Genomic DNA, 25820 nt, shown 5'->3' with positions numbered 1-25820 from the left:
TATGGGGACGCGAGTAAATCCGCGCGCACACACCACCACGCCTACCACTTTTGCGCTTCTTATCTCAATCAGTAATTAGTCCGTTCGTTTGCCGAGTCAAGGGGCCGATTGCTGATTAGTATTAAAGGCATTGCTGGATTGGATAAAACTGACGCTACCATGGCAAGCGGACTTTTTCTCGCGGCATTACGGCTTCTTCTGTCGTTTCCTTTGTGCCCATTTTCCTTCGTTTCCTATTCTCTGCTCGTTTTTCCGGAAATGTGACGGAATACGATCTCGATAGTGGAATGAACGTATAGACTCACGAAGATCAAATTATATATTCGTATTTTATCCGATTTTATGTTTCAAAAAAAGACTTCGTATATTTTAAAAAAAGTAAAATAGAATTTTTGCATAACATATAAAATGAATGGATCACGTTGCAAATATATTTATAATACTTATCAAAAGTATTAAACAATAGTTAAGTGTCGTCATTGGAATCAGCCCCTGTTCTTTCTGAACAAGAATATTATTTGGAGATTCGATAACCAGGTGAAAAGAAATGCGCTACTTCTAGAATCCCTCGTAAATCCTTCTCTACATCTTCGATCCTCTCGCGAAGAGTTCGTCGGAAAGCAAATGACGCGTGCACGGTGAATACACTTTGCGAAGCGCGAATTCGCGCGTTGCACAGGGTTTTGCGGGAGGAATGACGCTTGCAAAGGGGTAACGAGAGGTGCAGCCCTACAGGTACTCACGAAAGACGAGAAAGGGTTGCATACGAGAAGTGCGGCAGAGGTGACGGGAGGGAATGGTGGTTCGACTCGGTGGAAAAGCAGCGCGAAATAGCGTGGATCGCGCGAGGGCGAAATTGGAGATCGAGTGGCGAATGCCGGAAGAGTGGCTGTGCCACTCGGCGGTGCAAACGGGACCTATTCGATCGGATAGGATGGAAAATGGAGAAACGCGTGTGCGCCCGCACGCACGGGGGAAAACCGGAAGATTGGTGCGACGAATAAGCCACGCCAATAGAAAATCCCCCGACATCCGCGTTCTCGTGGATTCGGTCTGGTCGAGATTCGTATATATTTCAGCCATTGAATTCGCCGGGTTGAGTGTGCGCGCAAGTCGATCCGATAAACGGATCATCGACTTTCGAACGTCAATTCGGAAGTCATAAGCCGACGGTAAACTCACTGCTCTGCATTTTCACGCGGATTAAATAAATATCAACACCTCCAAAGAATAGACTTTACCGCGCCGGTAAGTCGAGGGAGCATGTTGAAAAGATATCGCGCGGAGAAGTGTGAGTCGGTAAACGAATTGAGTCGCTTTAGTTTCGAAACAAAAATTAGATAAACACGAGAATATTTTTTAAAAAGTGAATATCGAGAAGCAAGAAAAAATATGACGGGAAAAAATAGGCGTTCCTACCCTCGATTCAGAAACCAGAGATATAATTCAGTTACATTTTCGCAGATGAAAAATATGTCAGTTGTACGTGAAGAAAGAGATTTTTCACGCGAGAAATTTTAACCACAGAGATAAAAACGATAGAGGACATATCTGCCATTCTCATTTAACTTCATAGTCGCAAAAGTGAATAAAATGTTGAGTGTCATAAGCTCTTCCGAAATGGACTGTCTGAATAGAATTCTTTTCGAACGCAAATTTTAATCAAATCGATACCTCAAAATGATGATAATCACTGTCACTAAGAAGTAGTAAGGAAAAAGATGTGTAATTTGCCAAATACTCCGTCACATACTTCGCCAAGTGTGTAAGTACCGAGATAGTGTTTGAAGAATGAAACTCTTCTTGCGGGAGACTTAAAATACGAAAGGTTGAAAAATTTTAGAGGGGGAGGAGAGAGAGAGAGAGATTCTTCTTCGCGCACTTCTCATTCGACTTCGCGAGCACGGACAGCGAATTTGTCGCGGAAATGAAGGGACATAGGTGCAAAATGTCTTATGCGATCTTCTTTGAGGATCGTGCGATTGTTGAAAATGAGATCCCATTGAACACTCGGTTATAGAAAAATGGATAAATGTGAACACTTAGTGCAAACATCTTTTCAATGGGTATGTATATCTGTTACAATATTAATAATCAATAAATTGCAATCGAACATTATTTTAATTAAATGATGTTTTCGAAACGTAGACTAAAATTGAAAGGTTTCTTACAAATATTTAAGTTTTTTTCCAAATAATAGATATAAGAACAAAGTTGTAGACTTTGAGTAATATTTTGAGGGACTTAAAAAAACCGTTGAACGTATTCGGTTTTTTCCATAACTTTTATTTTTACTATCTTGCATGTTTATATTTCTCCCGTTTTGCATTCTTGTCGAAACGAAATTGTTATGATGTAACAGAAAACGATTTAGCATCATAGCTCAGATTAAAAAAAAATAGGATTGTTTTTCTAGGAAACTCCTCTATTTACCTAACCCATTTATTTACATCACGGAAGAAGTTTACAATAAATTGATAAAAAGTTATATTTACATTGCCAATTTTGTTGCTTATATTATTAACATCCAGCTATTACATTTAGCTTTTATTAATGAATAGAGAATAGCTGATTCATGCGACGGTGTAAATACTACTGCATGCAGACATTGGTTCTGTACACCTATCGGCTCTCTTCCAGTTTTCGCAACGTTATTTTCTACTCGTGACGCGTAGCACAAAAGGCAACGCAGACTCGCTCGTTCTAACGATGTAGTTGAGACACGTCGCGCGATAACTACCCTGCGCTTATAGTTTATCTGCGACGACGCATATTAACGTAATGTGGCGTGACGGCTCAAGCCAGATACGACTTCCACGTATCTGCAGTTTGAACTGCTGTCGCCCACGTTGTAAAACTGCATTTGGAATTTCTGGTAACTGGTAATATCATTTGCGCACTATTAAGCCGTCACAGCACGAACGAGTTTAGAGCCAACGCTTTTCGCAGTCTGCACAGGCAGGAAAGTTAATTTCAACGATGCGTCGAGACGTGTAAAAGCGGCGGAGTAGCGTTTAAACAGTCGCAGGAAGAGGAGGGATTATTATTTCTCTTACACGTTTTACTTGTTTTTTTTTCCACGGTAGAAATAATTATTCCTCTCTCGTTTTGAGCTTACATCATCGTTGTACAGCCGATTTAAGTTCCATTTACCGTATCTGAAACAGGCTCGGATACTTCGTGCGTCGTTAAGCTAACGATTTTCCGAAGTTCGCTACTTTATATCGTTTATTATGAGTTGCGCGCGCTCGATTAAAGATTTTAATAACGGTGAAAGTGATATCGGTTCACTCGGCAAACTTTGAAATCCTAGCAGCTTTTGTAACTGAGCGATTTCTCAATTTTTTCTCTATATTAAAAAAAAAGGTAAATAAATCGAAATAAAATAATAAAATAAAATATTTTCAGAAATTGTAATGTTAAGATATGCATTAAACATTTTGAATATTTATAACATCATGCTACTTTGAATAAATTATCAAAACTGTAGGGTTTATTCAATATAATTTATCATTTAATTAACAATTTAAACCGACCGTTTATTATCTTACTTTGCAGGAATTCTATTTGTTAAATTAAATCATAAATAAAATATTTTTTGTGTAACTAATAATATTTAAAATACCTGTGAGAAATAGTAAAATGCCTTCATAGATTTATTCACTACTTCAATCTCTCAGCAATCTGCAGCCGATGTTACAAATCAAGGAGTTAGAGCAATGGATTAATTATTTCAGCAATAACGATCACTCTCCAAGCTTTCTATATCCGGCTTTCCGTTCGAAGTAATTTCGTGGCTCAAGATAGATCTGTCGTTACTCGTTTCCGCCGAACGGAATTGCACGTACGAAAGATACGTGGATTACAGATGCGGATCGGTGCATACGTGCATATATGTACGTACGCGAAAAGATGCGCAGACACGACTTGCGATATGCAACTTGGCGCCGTCATCTCTTTCCGCGCGGAATTTAACCAGTGGCCCAGATTCCTCGATATTCGTCATTGAAACGCGTATTACACATATGTATAATACGTAAGAGATGGTTCACGAAGGTATAGCATATATAATATAATGGATCGATATTGGAAGCTATCTTCAAAAAGTTTCGCGGGATTCACGAAATAGCAACTATTTAAATCTTGAAGAGAAGACACGAAAAACTATTCGCGCAATACATGAAAGAAAAATAATAGCAGTGCTTGTAAAAATTCGAATATAAATACTTTGTAGCTCTTTGCAATAATAATTTTTTTTATATTATAATAATAATTCTTTTTTAAATATTACATCCAAGAATATATATCGCATAATTGTACATTCCAGAATTCAACTACCTATATTTACATGAAGCTGTTTATGTACAATGACAAAATCAAATTTTTTGAAATCTGAAAATCAAATTTTTAAATTTTATACTGTGTTTTATTGTGGATCGCACTGTATCATTTTGCATCACACATTGAATACGAACTCGTAGTCAGGCTCGTAGAAAAACCCGTCGGTCTCGAGCACAGTTTGCGAAAATTTCATTCCGAACAAATTCCCGTTCCTGCACATAGATACCAATGGCGTTTTCTCCTTCGCAAAATACATTCGCTCGAACGTTATTTCTACGATTTCTGTATGTGCGCATCGTGCATTTGGGGACGTAAATATTTCGTAAAAATAGAAGAAACGGCAAGTTATGGGTCAGCGTATCGACTGCATGATGACTGCGGCCTTTGAATTTATATTTACTTTCAGCGAGCACTCGCGCTTGCAAAAGCAATTTTTCCGAGATATCTATAAATCCATCTATACATCTATAAAAATCTATATTCTTCCATTACATTTTTTCCCCGAGACAATCGCGACTAGGTTTGCTGATCAGTATTGTATTATATGTATATCAATATTTTTATCAAAAATGAAATGAACTTTTCAACAAAATTTTTTAACAAATACTGTAACTTATATATACAATATATATGTATGTATGTATAAATGGCAAATATTTTATAACAATTATTTAATTTGGAGTTAAGTTGGAAGATAAAACACACAAAGGCGAAGCATCTGCTGTTTTTTTTAACAGTCTATTTATGCACACGGAATTTTACCTTAAAATCTGATTTACATTTTATCTAGTATTATTCGTGTGATTTAACTGATTCATTCTGTGCGAACGAATTAATTTCTAGCATGCAAATTCGGCTTAATCTTGTGGGTCAAGGTCGCTCCTAAACTGCGGGACAGGAAAATTTTCGGCTTTGCTCGTTCTAGTTTGCGGCACGTCGGCGGTAGTCGCGACACGATATTCCACTCGGCGGACAATATATTATGCGATAACCCGGAGCGCGGAAACGGGAAAGAGTTGTTCGCCCGTAAGTTAGTGGAACTATCGCTGATTCCGAGATATTTGCACGGGATTACCTCTTCGTTTAACTTCCGGTTGCAGCCGGTTGAAGGGATAGAGACGCGGATCACCGTAGAAAGAGGAGGCGAGAAAAAGCGAAAAGAAGAGCTATACACACAGACAGACGTATTTTATCCAATTCAGAAATTAAATTCCCAGAAGAACAGGAAATACGTGAAGAGCCAAGAGCTACAGAATATTTTTTGTTATACGACGAAAAATTTTTTTGTTTTAACATTAAACTGCTCATCGAACTTTAAACGTAACAATGCCAAATGCAGATTTTAATCACACGTTTGGCAAAGCTTTTAATCCTCCTGTTCCTTTCAAATTTTGGTCAAATAAACTTTTACAGAAAAGAAATTTTACATTAACAGACGAAATCATAAAAATGCCAAAATATGTTTCTGAACAAAATATTAGTAAAAAAAGACACAGTCATCACAAATAGATTCGAAATAGAATAAAATTAATAATATATATAAAAAATTACAAATCGCTAAAGCAACGAATCAATAAAGAATAAAACCTGTACAGATCATTTTCTTGACGTTTCTAAACGATAAAATAATGAGAGCCTTTTAACAATAATTATACAACTAAGTATAGTGACCGATAAATAATAGATTGGACAAAGAAAAGAATGAAGAAAGCAAACGGCAGTGTTCTTTGCAAGCATTCGAATGAACGAAGCGTACGTCAGAGGCCTAGAGAGAGGCGAGGAAAGGAAGTTTAAGGACACAGAAGAAGAGTCGGGAATTGAGAAGTGGCGAAACTTTAACGCAAACTCCAACAGTAGTGTCTCTACGGGTAAGTGAGCGAAGTGCTGCCGTTTTGGAACGCGAGAGGAGGATCAAGTACACGATAACTCCCGCAGTCTGCTCTCCGGTCAGGTATCTCTCCTGGGGTACGTGTGTTACCTGACCGGAACTCAAACATCGGTTACAGTTCCGCTCGCATCGCGATCTCGGAATCGAGTGACGCTCGTTATAATGGGTCAAATGCCCCGTAGCATTTCCCCGAGTTTCAATTGTTGCATAACGCGTAATCGAGCTCTCTATTATTTGCATAAACCATAACGGCGCGTTCGAGATGCAGAAGAGTATCCTAGTAGCTCTCTATTTGGATAAAATATAACATTAATTTAAAGATATACCGCGCGACTTTCTCGATGAGTACAATGTCTCTTCCGGAAAAAAGTTGATGTATTGGCAACTTTTGAGTAATAAATTCCAGGAATAGAATGATTGACTGAAAATCGAAGACTTTTATAGCAAATACAAATTAAGTTTCGAGAATATATATTCGTCTTTATGAAATATTAAAAGTTTTATCTGTAACATTTTTATTTCAGAGTTAGTTACTAAAGATGTGCGAACCATATATGAAATATCGAATCTGAACTATTGGGAAATTTCAAATTTAAGAAGTTTAAATATGTATCGTTTATTAACATTTTATAAAATCACATTTAAAATAATTTTATATTTTTTTCATATAATCAATATTATTCTTAGTAATCTTTTCATTTATAATTAAGAATTCAATTTAAGAATAATTAGATCAGTGTACCAGTGCCAATAAATCAAGATCATTGCATCTATAAATTCGTACTCAATTTTTTTTCACCTCAATTAGCCTAAAAGTCATTCGGGGATAAGCATCTGAGAAATTACGCTTGATAACGCGCACAAAGGTGCTGATGTACTTCCGATAATAGGTCCGGTAGATAGATATTCTATCTGGAAAAAAAAAACGCGAAACATCGTCACGCGAACGAGATATATGGTGAATCCTAACGAATGACGTCATTCGGTAAATATAATCGAACTTCTAGAGTGACGGGAAACGGTCGATTTTAATACAGCTATGCTGAACGCGTCGCAGCCATAGCGAGAGTTCCGTTCTGCAGAATTCAATCCAATTAAAAAGCAACACATTGCCATCTGTTCGGCGCGCTCTCAGGTAACTCTCCTGGGACACAGACCTGACCAGAACTCAAATAGTCGCGGTTGTTGCGCCGATATGACGTAAATTCGTTAATGGAACTAAATTTCTGGCAACAGAGAAACTCGAAACTGTCGTCATTTCGAATGCGATCCGAAACGATTGTCAAGTAGCGTTAGGCGAGGCTGTACGCGTCGAACATCCCAATATCCATACATAACAGCAAGTTATAGATCAATTATCAAAAGGATCAAAAGGATTGTACATTTGTACGAGGCTTTTAAAAATTAAACATACTTTCACTGCGTGAATATTGTTGAAACAATGTTGAAACAAGAAAGATAAAGCTTTTCCTAAAAAATACTATAAGAAATAAACGAGAAATAATAATTCTTTTAATAGTACTATAATTAGCAAGAGACACATCGCGATAATATACATAGATTTTTCGACCATATTTGGCTAGAAGGTAAAAATAGATTCGTGAGAAGCTTACGTTAAGAGGACGATAATTCTAGGTCATCAGGCTCAAGACACTCAAAAGCTGCTACAGCGGCCTCGACCCAGCAAGCTCCTTTATTGCAGCGTCTTCGGCCAAAGCATAAATCTCGGAGTTTCGTCCAAGTTTGTTGGTTGGACGCCTTACGCAAACTCGTTAAAAAGCATTATATCCGTCCCGCGAAATGAATTTAACAGGGGACAAGCACGCACCATGCGAGCCAACGAGCGAGAGAGAGAGAGAGAGAGAGAAATCCACTCGAGCTTTAATGCGTTGCGGGAATAACGAGATCGAGACCGTGTGAGAGTGGACGAGCTTTCGTGGCGAGCCTTTCGGCTACGATCGTGTCGCATGCGGCCAGACAATTTCACAGCCATATTACGCGATAAACGTAGATCCCATCGGAGATGGAAATCGTGATTCAATAAACTCCCTTCTTCCCGTTTCATTGTCGACAAAAGACAATCGATACTATAATGGCCGAACTAATAATACAAACGCTGCCGCAGTTAATAACTAGGTGTAAAACTTTCAGTAAAAGTGAGTCAAACGTTGATATTTAAATTGCTCGCCGCAAATCTTACCGAGTAACAATCACAGTCTGTCTCACTCACTTACGAAACATAATGCCAAAAATATAATTAAATTAATTTTTTTTTTAATTTATGCTAGTTTGATTATGTAGCAAATTATAATAATTGATTCCTATCAATTATGCCGTTAAAGAGTTTCGTTCGTTTGTAGAATCTTCAAATTTCAGAAGACTCTAAAGAAAATTCTACTACTACGATATAAGAAAGTTTGATAATTTAAAAAAAAAGAACGTTTCTTAAATCTCCCTTGCAAATGCACTTTACTGCGCGCGGAATTAACTCGTCAACTTCTCGTACCTGTTAACCACGCCAGTTCCGATTCGAAGGATAACCGCGGACATAATAGTTGCATTATCGCCGCCAACGGACATTTCCCCACTGGCATTTAGGGCCAAGACGATCGGACAGTTTAAACGCCCGGGCCGTGGCCCGATCGATACCAACGCGAAGCTTATCAAAGCCTCAATTATATACGGAGCGGGATCAAGCACGAGTTTCGTTTAGCATTTCATGACCGAACGTTAAGGCAGACCTCACGTGTCAAAGCCTTCGTGCACAATGTAATCTCGCTATTAATATCGCGCGTTCGTCGTCGCAAATAAAATTTCGAGCGCAATTAGAATAAATTTCCGCGAATTCTGATCAAGGGTAAAAACAAACAAAACAATGAGTCAAGTACAAGCAGCAATTGGAAGTGCAAGAATGAAATTGGATCTCCTCGCACTTTTCAAATAACGAAACAGATGTTATTTAGAAATATGATAACTCCTCGGATTTTTATTTTTTATGTTTAGTCTTTTTGACGTCAAGCTAAAATTATTAATAAAAACGGACGAGAATCATAATGCAATTAATTGTAAACTTCGTGAGATCTTTTGCGATTTTATTAACTTGCCGTAATTTATTTTAGATTTAATAATAAAATATATGTGGTTGCATGTGTCCATAAAATTTATTAGGTTTGATAGAATTTACAAAATTTATATTGGGCATATCAAAATAAAGGTGATCGGGCTCACATCAGCTATACACTCGATAAACATTTTTATAACGCAATCGCTATTATTGCGATCCAATAGATCCAAAATCTCTTACGTACGACAGGTAAACGATTACATGCTATAAATTGCTGTTTGCGCAGCTGTAAAAGAAGGAAACGATTTTTGAGTATCACCTTGCTCTCGCCGCGCCATAAATCACATCCTTATTCCATGTGGACGCGTATAAATCTCGTTATAAATAACTGTAAACTATCGTGCACGGCCACGATGTAATTCCGTGGTGCACAGGGTGCTCCATCGCTTGCTGAAATCGTTTGTCGGATCTGCTTTATTAATGGATCCTCTCTTGATCGCGATCGACAAGGCTACGGCATACTTGTCGACTCGCGGGAGATTAATTGCACTTTGTTGTATGCGATTGTAGGCTAGCTTCCACGCGCAAATCCGATACTTTACTCGATTTAAAAAAAAAAGTTAAAATGATCGGCATCGAATGGAAATTTATCGAAATCATAAAAGGCGATAAAATAAAAATAAAGCGATCTCTTTTGACACGATCGTTTTGTTGACAATGTTGAACGCATTAAATTTATTAATTTGTTCGCGTGAATATTAGAGAGAAAAAAAAAGATTAATGTAAAGCTAAAATAAAAATTTATAATCGACATTTGTCTCTTTAGAAACAATTATTTTTAAATACAGTACGCTACGTATTAATTAAATTATGCTTTCATACAAATTTAAATAAAGATCGATTAACACGATTATAAATTATTACCGAGTAGAGATACACAATCCCTTGTTATGATAGTTAATTAATAAAATTCCTTCGCGCTTATGCTAAAATCTGCTTTGGTAATTCCCTTACTTACAACTTGGGCAATCTCGTTCTAACAATAAGCTTTAAGATCGTTACTTAAGGCTGTGTAAACGCGCGGCTACTTTGGATTCGACGTGCGGCTATATGAGGAGTAGTTGGTCATTAAACCCGTGTTTCGGATTACCCCTAATTCCTCGCGGGCGTCGCGCGGAGGGAACTCGGATTAGTTAAAGATTAAGCTGTTGGACACGTTACTGCCCATGGTTCGACCTCGAGGAAGCTCCTCCACTACAAAAGCACGCTTCCTCGTCGTAAGATGAAACTAATCACAGAAGCGTACCGTTGACTTGATAGACTACTCCCAACGGAAGGCAGCCGTACATCCATGTACCCCCACCCATACATACATCCACACGAATTAAACATTAATGAAGACAAATGAAATAACAATCCAATGTCGGGTGTGTTTTATTTCTAAACTAATAAAATTTGCAATTGATAATACTGTGAGTGCACGTCAATTATAATTAATCAATATAAGAATAAAAATCTTAAATTTAAGATGAAAGTTTAATGGTTTGAATTATTGCGTTATGGTTTACAAAAAAAAAAGCGGACAATGTAAAATCTCCTGCCTATTTATCTATTAATTATCTATCCAACTCTATCATTTAGAAGATAAACGACATTTTGAAAATATTAAAACATGTGAATATTAATTTAAAAGAGCATTCATAGACATTTGAGCAGTGCAGAAACACTTTGTTGGCACTCTCGAGTGTCGTTTTGCAAGATTACAGGAGTGAATACGAAATTGTAAAGGTTGAATGCACTTGCTGTAACGTATAATCTTATCACTCACGTAGCAACGTATCGGAGCAAACTGGTGCAGCATTCGCGAAGTTTATCGTAAAACCTCGCGTCGGGTGAAATCGATTATTCCGATTTAGCCTTCAATCGCGCGAGACGTTTTATCGCCTCGAATACTAACGCCACTATTGATAAAAACTATCGATTGTTTCAATTATTCCAATTTTACTGATTATTTGACGATACCAATGATCCAACATTATTCGTAAACTATTAAAATCGATGACATTCTCTAATATTAATAATTCAATTTATTTAACGTGTTTAGAATAAATCTAATACAGCAATTGAATGCAAAATTAAGTTAAATGGGCTACACTGTAAAAAAATTGTATAAAAATACATTTATTATAGTGAGTAATTTTGAGACCCACTATAATAGATGTAATTTTACGCAAATTTTTTTACAGTGTAAAACGTTCTATGTGTTTTTGATATAATCATTTTTTCCTTTCAAAAGATAAAAAGTTAAAGCGAATTAATAATCAAGTGTGAGCAACGAGAAATATTATATTTTATAGACAAATACAATATCATTTTAATATTATTGTAATTTTAATTTAACTTACCCTAAATATTTTTAATATTTATTATTAATATAAATTGGTCGCGAGCTTGGACTTTTCTATTGCTTGATTTCTATCTAGTCTACAATATTCTTTCCCTCATTGTTGTTTTGCTCATACCATAAGATAATCTTTTGTATTATTTTTATGCTCTGCGCGAATCCTGTTTTGTTCTGTTTATTTCTTGTATCTAGATTCAATCTCAAATATATCTAATCCTCATGACAGGATTGAGGACATGAGCTCCAATATTTCAATACAAGCTACATTCGAAAAATAAGGCATTTTGTTTGTACATCGCGTATATACAAAATACACGCCTGACTGTACATATCAGGATAGAGAAAAAAAAACTATTATAACTATCAATATAAATATGTCTCGATAAATATAATGTTACTACATGCACGTATCGGCAATATTTGCAACACAGGAGATATATGTAGCAAAAAGCCATGCTTTCAGCAAGTATTCGACACTGCAAACATTTTGTTTTTAAAAGAGCCTGTATGTTTCCGATGTGTCGCGCATGTTTGTACGAGTGATGACTTTAATTTTAAAAAAATTAACAAACAGATATAGAATTAGAATTCTACACTTTCTTCTAACAGAAATGGAAATATTATGTAAATCATGTATAATAATTTTAAAGATATTCATGATAAGATATTTATTTTAAAAATGTATTTTTATTTCTTCCAATGTTTCCTTAGTTGTTGTTATCTTAATATAAAACAATAATTTTATTGAAAAAGTCTGGAAATATGTATAAGTGTATCAAAAACGTTCTTTTCACATATTTCCCTCATCATTACGCTGTATCGTAAATATTTCAAATTATTTTTCCAAGGAAAAGGGTATTATGAAATAAACGTTTCCATTTTTATCGATTGACTGTGTTCAAATCAATATCAGAGAGAGGGAAACAGAGAGGGGTTCGACATCCCTCAAGATAACACTGAGACGATATGCGCACGAAAACAATTTCGATCACTACCCCCCCCCCCCTTTTCCACATCTCTCCGATTATACCGAACGAGGCCGAATTGCCAGCTCTTGCGGATTTTATCGCGTCGCCTTAGTTTAAAGAAAGATTCGATAAGACAGCGGAGGTAGGAAAACGAGAAGTCGAACGCTCGGGGATGATTGGAAAGTGCTCCCGGCGTCGACGGTCGCGCCAGTGGAAAGAGCCACCGATAACAGAGGTAGAGAAAGGGACGGTTCTGGTATATCGCAAAGTAAATCCTTCTAGGTAAATGTCAGTTTGCGAGTTTTTGGCCGATTGGAAAACTTGGAAGGGCAGCGGTGCAAGGAGCAAGGCAAACTTCTCCGAACTGTCATTAGTTACCGAAGAACGTATTCCACTTCCCGGTGGTCTTCCGCCTCCCCAATGCCCTCCTCTATCCGCCCCCTGTCTCTCTTTAACAAACATGTTGACAAGAGGTAGATTGCTCGCGCGGAAAAACCAGGGAAAAGAGGCATCTGCCTCCCTTTCTTCTTTCTCTCTCTTTCTTTTCTCTCCGGTTTTCCTTTATAGTGCAATTCGTGGTCGTTATGGCACGCGGGATTTTTTTTTTTTTAAGTTTTCCTTTGTGTAAACTTCCGGACAAATTTTATCGCCTCCGTTACCTGTGCACCATGCACCTCTTGATCGACGCCAAGAGTATCTTTGAACTTCACGGGAATGCGGTGGAATGTACATATGATCACTGCCTAAAATTCGAAACAAGGATACCTCTTTTTCGAAAGAATAATATCAGAGAAAAGGAAATTTAAGAATAAAGACATTATTAAGGAAATTATTAAGGAATACTTTCGTTAAGTAAAATATCAATAAGTTATTTGATCAATTCATAAATTTATTAATTGATTAAAATTTATTTTTTAGTTAATTTTTATATTTATTTCATTAGGTGAATTTCCATCTCTTATATTTCATTAATTATTTTATTTTAATAGAATAGATAGATAGATAAATAGAGAGAGAGAGAAAGAGAGAAATTTAGCTTCCTGAAAATATAAAAGATTTTCTGCTAAGAAATGAATTTTATAAAGATATTATCTTTTTTCTCAAAGAGAATTTGAAACAGTATTCATAGAATTTTCATGACAAGTACACATTCAAAAAAGTTTAACAAGCTTAACGTTCAATTTCGTTTGAGTTTATCATCAAATTAAAAAAGATATCAGTAGCATATCATCGACAAGAGGAAACAAATCGTCTAGTCGTGAAAAGTTCTGTTCTGTAAGTATATTCACTTTGCTGTAAAAAGATTGAAGTACCTCTTAACGATTTAAATGCTATACTAGTACCACTAGTACTATTACCAGATACTAAGGGTTTAAAGTGTTAAAATATGTTTGAGAGAAAGTGCCCTTTTATTTCCGTGACAAATCATTTCCGCGCGCGCGAGCGCGGATTACGAGGCGTTTACAGCATTTTTTATCGTAGTCACTGGTGCGACAACGTCAAGATCTCGTTTGGACTTTAAAGAGATGCTTTGATCAATCCGACGGGGCTTGACTTGCACGCGGGGACGCTAAACCTGATCGGAATCGAATCGACGTGACGATAATTGTCTCCAAACGCACGTAATCTCATCCTGTCTACCGTAGAATATCCTGGAGTTTTTGCCGCATTGATTCGATTTCCCATCGTGCCAAACAGTTCCTTCCTTCCTTCCTTCCTTCCTTTCTACATTCCGACAAGAACCGCGTCTTTCCCTCTACATCCTGTTTTCCTTTCCACCTACGAATGGGATACGTATCCCAATAAGCCCACCGTCCGTGCCACACCTGGGCGCCCAGGCGTCTCTCCTCTCTCGTTCTTCCTTCCGCCTCTTCTCTCCCAACGGCATCGGTCAAATTCGATTTTCCTTTTATATCCAACCAAGCCATTCGGAATAGCGATCAGTTTCCACCGCCAAGGAAGGACCTCGCATATACTCGAGCTGCTTGCCCTCCCTCTTTTTCCTTCACGCGTCACACGCGTTCTTCCTATACTCCCATCTTTGTTCCTTCGTCTCCTTTTTTCTCGTTTGTCCTCTCCACAGTGGCGGGCATTCGAGAGCGAAGTAGTAAACTAGATAGGGCTACGGATAGAAGTGGAATAGAGGTAGAATCGGGTCACAGCTAGCCAATCCCCTCTGTAAGGCATCGCCAATCTACCCACCAGTCACACATACGCACGCATACACGGATACAGAGGTGCATTGCATGCGAGAGCTTTGTTATCGTCTCTTCCAAGGATTTCTCTGACTTTCTGATTTGCCCTTCCCATTTTCTTCGTACGAAATTCACGATTAATTCACAAATTTCCCATGCTTCGTATATCACCTTCGCAATTTCTGTGTGGCTTCAGGGTTTCATAACCGAGCTTTATTCATTATTCTTACTTACGTTGTGCATTGCACTTCCTGCTTATGTGAATTGTTATTTGCCACGACTCGTCCGCAGGAAATTTCTAAATTAGTTTCTTTGAATCGTTTTACAGTTTCGTTTTCGATTATATTAGCGATTATTATTTTACTTTATACAATTATAGAAAAAGATATTATGCTATTCATGAAATGTTTACGTCATATGTGTAATATTACATTTGTTACTTTAGTTTTGATTTCTAGTTTAATTTTTAAACCACTTATTATTTAATAAATTTAGAAATCCATTTTTTGACAAAATCATTTAAACAATTATTAAAATTCATAGATTTAGAGCTACAACCTTTAGCTCGATTTTTACCTCGGTCTTTTTTACTAATAGAAAGAAAGTTTATAGTCTATTTATTTGGAAGATTTATTATAAAATGTTATGAGTGGAAATAATTAAATCCCGAAGTAAATCACAGTGTTACAATATATAGATGTATAATCTCAGGATTGCAAGTAGCCTCTATTCCTTTTTCTGCCTTTTCTTTTCTAAAAAATTTGTTCTTCCCGTACTGTGTTTTCGTGGAACGTGATGCACTATTTTGCGGTATATCTTCCTCGAGAGGATTTTACATGAGTGAGTCTCGTAAGAAACTCATGAGACGCAGCGCCGTGTATATATGAATGGCACCGTGAGTGTCGCACAAAATGGAAATTTCCAGTGACGATCCGGAGCAACATAATGTCGTACTGTCGCGAAAAATTCTCAACCGGCATGACTCGCACATCTCAAAGGGAAATCCTCGGCACGGAACTTATCCAACTTGCCGCGCTAAACTCAGCTCTTGGTTTCGAACGTGTGTGTGTGTGTGTGTGTGTGTGTGTGCGTGCATGCGTGCGTGCGTGCGTGCGTGTGATTGATCACGAATGTGCATTTTCCTAATTGTTATAAATTTTTTTTTAGTTAATTTTTTTGCGCCTCACGCCTAAACGCAAATTACGATTTCCTCCAAATTTGGCTGGAAATATCTATTCGTAACGCACAATCGACTGATCGATCATAATAATATATATTCGCGAGTTTAATAATATATTTAATGTTTTTCGAGTAAGGAAGTACAATATCGAAATAAAATCGCGACGTTTCACTAGTCCATAATAATTTATTCTTATTTTGTTAATTTTATACTAGGACTGTACATAAGTAATTATCCGTTTGAAGTACTCAACTTGTTCAAAAAGCAATAGCGCATAGTACCAGTTTTGCTTTTCAAGTATATGATTCATATACAGCAAAAATCAAGAACAACATATGTTCGAACGTAGAACTTTTATAAAACATAGTTAAAGCAGATATGTAATGCGAAAAGTTATCAGTCTTCAGTAGTGTAGCGCAATTTATCGGAGAACAGAATTCCGCGGTCTTTATTCACATTATCAATGCAGTGTCAATCCGAATTCGCGTGGCTGTGCGGCTAACCGCCAAATGCGACCCGAATGCGTGACTGACGGCGTTGGTCTGTATTGCAAAACAATGTAGCGCTTGATAAAGTGAGGGACACCCTTTTCTTTGCAATCTTGACTTTAGAGCAACGTTGTTCATACTTTCAATAATACCCGGAAAGATTTCCTTGAAGTATTTAAAAATTTAGTTAAATACAGATTTTAATAATTTTGTTAGACCATCAAAATAATTATAAACGACAGCATGAACAAAATGTTGAAAAAAGTTTTAATATTCTTATAATCAATTTGAGAGTCCTACAGTCAGTTTTGCAATACACGTATACGTATATGTAAATTGTATGTTTTTCTCAAAATCAGTAATAATTAAGATAATTTAATCGAAAATTAAATATAATATTGAATAAATATCGTACGCGCGCAATTGTAAAATGTAAGAGAGATACATTTCTCTTTAACACAAAATCGAACTGATACGTCAACCTCTATAGTCTGTCGTTCCCTCCCGCGATTGCTAACACAAAATGCAATATACCGTCGCGTATTCTGTGGTCGTAATACTGTCCTATGTATCATTTCATTCCTATCAAACCGAAAGTCGTGCTGCACCACGGCCAACAATCGTGTGACGAAAGACTGCTCCGCGAATTGACACGGCAATAAAAGTAACTGAGTGCGGCAATCGTGCGAAGCGGCGGTTCGCGAAATTCCATCGAAACGGTGCTCGCGTCGCCATAAATCTAACCAGGCTGATCTACCGTCGCGATACTCTAACGTAAGTGGAGTAGCCGGGTGTGCGAGTAGTAACTCCATATCGTTATACAAGTCGCCGCGATGACCGAGTCGAATACGTACGAGCGCCGTGAAATTGAAAAAATTGATTAATTCCGCCGGAGAGGGGAAGTTTGAATATGTATCCTCTTCTATCTATCGTGGATAGATGCCGTATATTTTCCTGCATGTCCATACAGATGTACATAGATATAGCGGCGAATATGCACGATATATAGTGTTTTCTCTGAGCTTTTGCATCGAACTTTAAAAATGTACTTACAAATTCGAAGTAAACTTCTCTTTCACGAACGATAATTACAGAGTTTTTAAATATTAAAATTTCAAGTTCTGACAAATTGAACTTGAAGAGCTTATAATTGGAACAAATTTTTAATTACTTGTATGACGTAAAATTGAGAGAGTCATTTTGTCAATTAAAAATATATTTAACGTAGAAAGTTTTAGTATGCATATAATTTTTTCTCATAAAAATTTGTTTCCCATAAATTGTACACATAATTGAAAATACATAATTTCTACATGTATAAAATTTTTTTAATGATCAAAAATTTATATATAATTAATAATTTATTCTTTAAAAAGAACTTTACTTAAACTTTATGGAAACAATTTTTAATCAACATTCTTACCATTAAAATATTTAATGTCAAAACTTCGAACATCGCTCGTTTACGTTGAAAAAATTCATCTCTCAAATCGAGCAATTTCTCAAAGTTTGACGCGAAGCATCTCGCATAGTGGCATGGTAGAAACCTGACACACCGATGTATTGTTGTGTATGTGTATTTCGGGTAGCATAGCATTTGCGTTAGTATGCAGAAGTGGCCGGTACCGAGATCACGAGCGGATGCAGCTTAACACACATCGGTCCATTGTAACTTCGGCGCAACCAGCCCCGCCATTGTTTGCGACACGGGCTCCACCGATATCGTTAATTAATTTGTTCTCAGGCAGCCACGCTTCTAAAACAGTCTCATTAAAAATAAAGTCAACGTCGCGAAACGAAACATCCTACCTCGGAGACAGGTATCCGCTTGCATGACTAGGATAAAAATGCCCGATTCCGTTGACATAATAAGCACAGAGCTATACGAAAACTGTCAAGCGAATTTAAATATTTTTCTACTGCGGTTACGTCGGAGAATAGATTCTCTCGTCCCTGGATACACTCTTTTTACGGACAATTTTTTTTTCCACGATTTTCACTATGTATGATTTTCCACTGTGCGGGAATCTGACGAAAAAAACCGAGCTAGGGAATATTGCAGGATGAATTAGAAAAATTGATCGAGCGCGCTTCGCGCGTAGCCTGGGAACTTCTGTTGCGAATTGTGCAGCTATGTCTGCGCTACGGTGGAAAGGTGCGCGAAATTGGGTTACGAGCAGTGAGGGTGAGTTAACCCTTTATGAGGCTATTCCAACTTCGCAGTTGCACAATGGCATTGTTCTTATTTCCCACGTAGTGTCGTGCGGAGCCTTCCGCGGGTCGTAGAAACGTCATTGCGCTGTTTTAAAGTACTGTCACGGTACTAAAGACAAAATTACATTGATACATTGTGTCATAGTTTCATAAAAATCAACAGTGTGATAAATCCAAAGATTGTATAAGAAAATGAAATTTTAGAGAAAATTATGATATTATCTTTTAATTTAATGCTTTAATTGCAAAAGGTATTAACGTTATTGCTAATAAAAAATACTATGTACTAACACTAAGTAATATACACTTAATGTTCAAATATTATACATAAACATTTATTATTATATATGAATATTACACATAAATATTTATTTATTCAGTTATTGCAAATCAGCAAGGATACATTAGGCTGCGAACTGTAAAAAACTTATTGCTTCCCCTAGGCGCTACGATCACGTTTAGACGCATGTTCGGCGAATGAACGACGTGGAAAGTTCACCGTTCGCGTACTTGGCAGCGCAATTGGAGATCCGGAAAAATTGCCGATTTACGTACGATCGTGGAAATCCCCGGGTCCTAAATTCGGGTCGAGAAACTCGAGATAAGCGCGGCGATAAAGTATGAGCGCAGAGACGAAACTCGAGAAGTAATAACTCCCTGAGGCGATCTCAATATTTGATTTCTATCGATGACGTAAACGGGGGAACCGGGGATTCTTGATAACATCGGCACGACACTACATTTCGCGAACGTATTTCTGGAACAAACATGTCGCAGTGTGTATCTCGTCGAAAAAGTAAGCATCCATCTTCGTATTCTGTTACGTCGATGAAGATCGCAGGGAAATATCGAAGGCGGAAAAATATGATATTCCAATCGAAGGGTTCAAACACGAGGATGTGCGCGAGCTCTTGCACGATATTTTCCCCGTAATTCCGTTCCGCGTGGCGCAATCCAATCTGACGAACATTATATCGAGAGCGCCGTAAGTCTAGTTTTTAAAACATTCCACTCGCTGTTTGATGAGCGCACGAATACAAACTTGCGCGTCGTTTAACAAGATACACAAAGCTGTATCTACGTTATCTTAAAAGTGATATGTACAAGTGATTCGTATCATCTCTCATGTTTTGCATTGAATCTGAACTTATTCCGCGCTGCCTCTCGCCCCCCCCCCCTCCCCCCTTCAGAATTTCAAGGGTTGCGGGACCGCATCTTGTTATATCCCCTCGCAGTCAATTTCGCCCGCTGCACCCACGATTGTATCTCCCGAACGAGGATAGACGCCGACGCCTCGCAAAAATATTATATCGGGTATCGATACGTCACACAATCAGATAAGAACGCCGAGAGGGGTCCCGCTGACTCGGTCGTTTCTCGTCGCGATGAAATCGCGGTCCGCTTTTATTTTCACAGCCAAGTATTTCGATGACTCAACCGCCAGACGGACATTCTCATTCGGGGACGAGATCGTCGCGGCGACGGCTCTCCGTCGGGGAGAGAAACGATACTTAAGATGATCGCAACCACGAGAAATTCCTCAGGCGTTCCCGGGCAAGGAAGTAAATCGTCTTGGCACAGATTGGCGATCTGAACAACGTGGTTGGTCAATGACCCCGTTTGCTTCAGGTTTGTAATTATCTCAATTTCCGTTGCTTTTACTTTGTAATCGGGAGTACTTGTACTCATATAGAGCAGTGTTTGTAATAATAATATGAATTATTATATTAACAATTAGTAACACGATAATCATAATAATAAATGTATGTAGGATTAATTAAAAAATTTAATTTTGCGGTCTGATCTTACCATTTTTTTAATATCGAATTTATAAAAATAAACCTCTTACACATTGGCTATTATTTCAAACAATTATACCAAATCTTTGATATAAGTAATAGTTTGTTGTTTGCAATTAAAATTATTTTTATCATTATATGTTAAGACATTTAGAGATTTTATATCAAATCTTTTTGAAGCAAAAATACTAAAACGTCCGTGATCTAGCTGTGTGTTTAAAATCATTTAGATTAATATTATACTTCGTTACTTTCTGCTACATAATATGGAAATAAATGGTGCGCAGCGTAAACTAAGAAAAATGATCTCGTAATAAATTGGTATATTGGGAAAGGTGCGATGCTTCGGTATTAGCTGAAAATTCCATTAACCGAAAATATCGTTTAATTTGACGTTACGTAACACGGGGGAATTCGATTTACCGCGAGCGAATATTTACGAACACGTACGGCGTTTATCCACGTGGCATCAAGCGGCAACCTCGATAGCGATGCGGCTGCAGCGAATTATGCACGCGCGGGCAGACGATGAGATCGCATCGCAGCGAGCTCGCCCGAAATTGATGCGCGATAATAATACGATCAGGTGGAAAATCGAGCCCCGACAATTGTGTGTTAAGCGCTGTGTTGGTCGATAGCACGATCGTGAGATTTCGTAGAAATGATAACGAAGTGTCGATAATAGGAACTAATAAGCAGTTCGAGGAAAGCGCTGATCAAACAAAAAGAACATGTATCTTTCAAATAACACTGTAGCATGTCTCTAAATAACTACATAGAAAATATACCAAAAAGAACTTTGGTAAATTGTGTTTTTTTATTTATTTATCTCTATTTACTTTTGCAAAAAGCTGAAAAACTGGATTTTTGTGTTTTCCTCATCCTATTTCGGACAATAAAGAAAAATTTTAGAATGACAAACATTTGTATTTCCAAATGCAACGGTATTAAGGTAATTTCCGCAATATGAAAAGTTACCATGTGCGTATTTTCCTTAGGTATACTGGAAATAAACGCTACACCTGTTACACAAACCGATATTTTTATTGTACTTTCCTGTAAGCATCGAGCATACAAAGAGATTTCATACTAGAACGAATTCACGCGAAACGCAAAAGCAGTAACACTCTAAGCGATACTGCACAAAGTAATAAAATTTTCTTTCCAAAAATCTGCTATCCTACTTAATGGTCAAAGACACAAGCTCAAGAATTAAAGGTGTATGATTTTTTTTTACAAAAAACTGCGCACTTTTAATCACGTCGAGCGAACAGATCGCAAATATCATCTTATTGCTCTTTTTTCTTATTCACCCTGGAAATGTATTTTACAAGGTGCGCTCGGTAAGTTCAAGAAAGTACAGAAAAAACAAAATATCAGTCACGTGTTTGCCGACTTGGTTCTTCTGACCTTTCAAAAGCGCGTAGCTTTATTTTGCGATTTATCGATAGATATAATTGCGTATCGATGATATTAGTGAATGCAGCTCTAAACGCTATAACGAGAAGGCAATTTAGAGTCTTTAAGGCCTCGGTCGGTCGCCGCAAATTTCACGTAGCGCGGCATTAAAGCAGATTCGCAACATTCACGTAATCTCTTTTTCTTCGGGTTAAATTCGTGCCGAGCACCTTCGAGCAGCGAGGACGCTGTATCGCGCAATCTATTTCCGAGTTAATTACCGGCGAAATAAAGAAGTAGGTCGGACTGTCCTACAATGAGTACGGAATATCGCGCAGGGAAATTGCGATAACGAGCCGCCGAATTTAATTCAAGTCCCGCTCCAAAACGCAAACATTCCCAACATTTTTACGACCGTGGACGTAATAATTAAATACAGTAATTAACCATACTTTTTGTATTTAACATTTTTACATGTTGTGCTTTTGAAACTGGTGAGTGTAATTTTTTTCAGCTAATTCTAAATGTAAGTGTTTACGAGAAGGAAATTACGCTTATATTAACGGACGTTTGTATTAATTAGAATGATAAAAACATTTTCTGTTTTAACGTTAAAAAAAAAATACATAAATAAGACCGGGAATGAAAATTCTACTTTTTTAAATATGCTAAAAACAAAATTCTGTTTACCTTTACCAGTTAAATATAAACGTTTATATTGCAATATAAGTTAAATCTATCTAGGTTAATAAAATAACTCGACACGAAAATATTCTGTTCATAATAAATTTCTTTAAACTATCTCTCATCTGTAAATAAATTTCATATTGATCTTTCTTCGCGAGATACAAATGCATTTATCTCGGTAAAAAAAAAATGTAGTGCAAGATAAGCGCGCCAAGTAAATCTCGCGTGCTTTTGTGTGCACTCCGCAGGAAATTGTCCTGCTCTCCTCCTTTCGAGCTGCATAAATCGCATCACCTACCGTGATCTTCAGGTCCCGCGGGTCGCATGTGTCGTATCGTCTACTGAAGCGGAGCACTGTGTGCGTCTTGTTCTCGTAACCCAGTAACAGCCGGTAGTCCTGGCTCGAATCCATCTGCGGATCTCTGCTGGCATCCTTCACGTGCCGGTCCTGGAAACAAGCGTCGACTTAATGTTAAAATCCGCGCCAACGGGACCATAAAGTATAATGCATCGTCGGGACGCTCCGCGTACTCGGTTGCACCCGCTCGTACAGATTTTCCTCTCTCTCGAAAAGCTGAGATCGACCGTCGTCACAGTGAAAAGGGTATACACGTCGAGAGAAATAGAAAAAAAAATTCTGCAAGACTGACAAAAATTTGCTCTCGACTCTTTTTTATCGTTGTGTATAAAATTTCTTTTGGTATTTTCACGTGAGCAAAATGACGAGATATAAAAATACGCTGTCAATAATAATTCTCCAAGTTTTTTTGCTCCGCGAAAGTAATATCGACAATATTGGATGTTCCAATATTGGAACTTCATAACGAATGGATTAATATAGCTTTACATTTATTCAACGAATATTCATCGAATATTCTAATATCAGATAACGTGTCGCATACGGGATATTAAACCGTTACTTAATGAATCACGACGCGAACGCGACCCATCGAGGCTCGCGGCCGGGGGATCATCATCTTTCAATTCTAGACGTGTACGAGTGAAGAAGGCAGCCTTGGCTTTTTCTCTAACGAGCCAGACGCCTCATCGACAGGCGTCGACCGATGTGCGCGGAGACGCGTCATCATCGGCGTAGTTAGCCCGTCCTATTCGTTTCATCAAATTTATCCGCGACGCCATGCCGGCTCGTTACCGTTAGCAGTTAACGACCGATTGGCCGTCGACTTCATACGTAAATGAATAGATCCCTGCACCGTAATTTGCACGATAATAATCCGCGTTCGCCCGTGAGCCTTTTACGAGCCCACCACCTCAGTTCGGTTTACCGCGCGAATGACGCGAAATTGGATACACTCTCTTGTAATAATAATCGATCCTCGTAACGACGACGCGATCCGTGGGACCGGTGAACGCTTTCCCATGCGTGACCACTCGTATTTACAGTTACCCCGGCATCAAGAACTGGCAACGCTCCTGCGATCTCGCGTGAAATGCGAATTTATCACCCGGCCCGCCGGCGACACGCGGCCATGTGTTTTTTTTCCCCACCGCGCTAATCCATTTCGCTTTTCATCGGTTATACGACTCGGCATTGTATTAGGGGCTCGGCTCGATGCCGGGCGCTAACTCGGCATTTCAAGTAAAACTAACAATAAATGTTTGATGTAATTCATGCGTGCATGTCAAATTAGTATATTACTAGAATTATAACGTTAAATTCAATTCATTTCCTTTCTCTTTCTTTCCGCTTAGCTTGTCAGAAACTGATTGCAACGGCGATCTAAAATATTCGCTGCACATTTTTTATTCTCTTAGCACACTGTGAACACTTATCTCGAGCTACGATCTCTATCCTTTCGATCGAACCATTTCATTTAGTCTTTGTCTTAATCTATTACATTGATTGCAAATTTTTCCGGCCGGATGAAATCCACACAAATGTGAAGCTTTTCTGCGGATAATGCAAAAGTTTATGCAGAACTTGGCACGACGAAACGCCGCGCGCCGTCGAGGAAAAAGCGCCAGCCGGAAGGCAACGCCATCAACACAACGCATGAAAATATTCACCAGCTTATTATACGCTGCTATTTTACGAGGCTGCGTATTATGTTTAAGACACGCTCGAGATTCTAGAAAGACTTTTAAAAGTCTTGCGCAACCAAGGAGGATGCGATGAAGAACTTGTACGCCTCCATTGTACCATAAATCCGGATAATGAGATTGAATGGATAAGGCACGTAATATCGACTACAGTAAAATTAATATTTTACCTTACTTAAAAAGTCGACGAGGCTCATGATAATGATCGATGAAATAACGAATTCTCGTGAAAAAGAGAGATTCGATATTCAAGTAAATATTTTTATCTTGTTTTTTTAATTTTTCCATACATATGTATAGCTACTTGTATACGCTTGATCTATATATTATTTATTTATTTATTTCATTTTATAACAAACCGTTTATATTCCTTTTAACCTGTAAATTCGCAATCTTTGTTTCCATTTGGATTCGATTTACGCGCCTCAGGCATTTTATTTCCATGCTCTTAATATTAAAGAAAATAAAGCCGCTGAATAACCATAAAATGCTGAATAATCATAGCGGTAACTTAAAATTTTTGCTAATTATCTAACGCTCGGTAGCTTTTGTTCCGAATACCATCGGTCTTTTTATTGCGCGCGCGCACCGATTTCTTGCGCGATGCCGATATTAGAATGCCATTCTATCGTCTTACAAAGAAACGGCCGTTGTCGACAAAAACTAGCGGCGTCGCGCCTGCCTCGCCCTTTTCCCTCGCCGATCGAGTTTCTCGTTCGCGATGACGATCGTCGAACCGAGACGACTGCGCGCTCCTCTGTCGCAAGGGAGACAAAGGGCGCGAACGAAGGCAAAAGTTAAGGCGATTTTATACGTGGATTCTTGACGATGTCGATCAAAATCGTTTGAAAAGTGAAAGCAAAATAAAAATCACATACCGTTACTTAAACAAAAAATGTTGAGTGATGAAAAAAAAGCAGTTGGTTGTTGGCCAGGGTCATTTATCCAGGCTCAATAATGTAAAATAAAGCTGTGGGATTTCATTCCACTTTTTGTCTGATTCGATTGGTAGAGGCAATTAGTGACACGGGTCCGTGTTACGCGCGACGTGACAGTTTTACGATTAATTCTCTTTATATTGCCATTTTGGCTGATCACATGCAATAATAATACAAATCGCGAGCGTTCAAAGT

The 25820-nt window shown here is 37.9% G+C and overlaps 2 protein-coding genes across 4 annotated transcripts in view; one reads left to right on the top strand and one right to left on the bottom strand.

Moving 5' to 3' along the window:
- The window catches only part of LOC105833922 (MOXD1 homolog 2), a 208581-nt gene that overhangs the window by 32515 nt on the left and 150246 nt on the right, over positions 1-25820 (bottom strand). Inside the window, exon 3 of the mRNA XM_012676033.3 lies at positions 22925-23074. Within this exon, the coding sequence (XP_012531487.1) occupies positions 22925-23074 (150 nt within the window). The remainder of the gene's footprint in view (positions 1-22924; positions 23075-25820) is intronic.
- The window catches only part of LOC118647253, a 164650-nt gene that overhangs the window by 126338 nt on the left and 12492 nt on the right, over positions 1-25820 (top strand). Inside the window, exon 2 of one of the 3 annotated variants that reach the window (XM_036291759.1) lies at positions 20159-20371. The exons of the other annotated variants lie outside the window; for them this stretch is intronic. The gene's annotated coding sequence lies outside the window, so the exon portion shown is untranslated. The remainder of the gene's footprint in view (positions 1-20158; positions 20372-25820) is intronic. 3 annotated transcript variants of the gene reach the window in all.

The sequence above is a fragment of the Monomorium pharaonis genome, chromosome 9 (genome assembly GCF_013373865.1).
Source record: "Monomorium pharaonis isolate MP-MQ-018 chromosome 9, ASM1337386v2, whole genome shotgun sequence".
Classification (NCBI taxonomy): domain Eukaryota; kingdom Metazoa; phylum Arthropoda; class Insecta; order Hymenoptera; family Formicidae; genus Monomorium; species Monomorium pharaonis.
The sequence above is the reverse complement of the archived record's forward strand: the minus strand, read 5'-3'. Positions and strand labels throughout refer to the sequence as shown.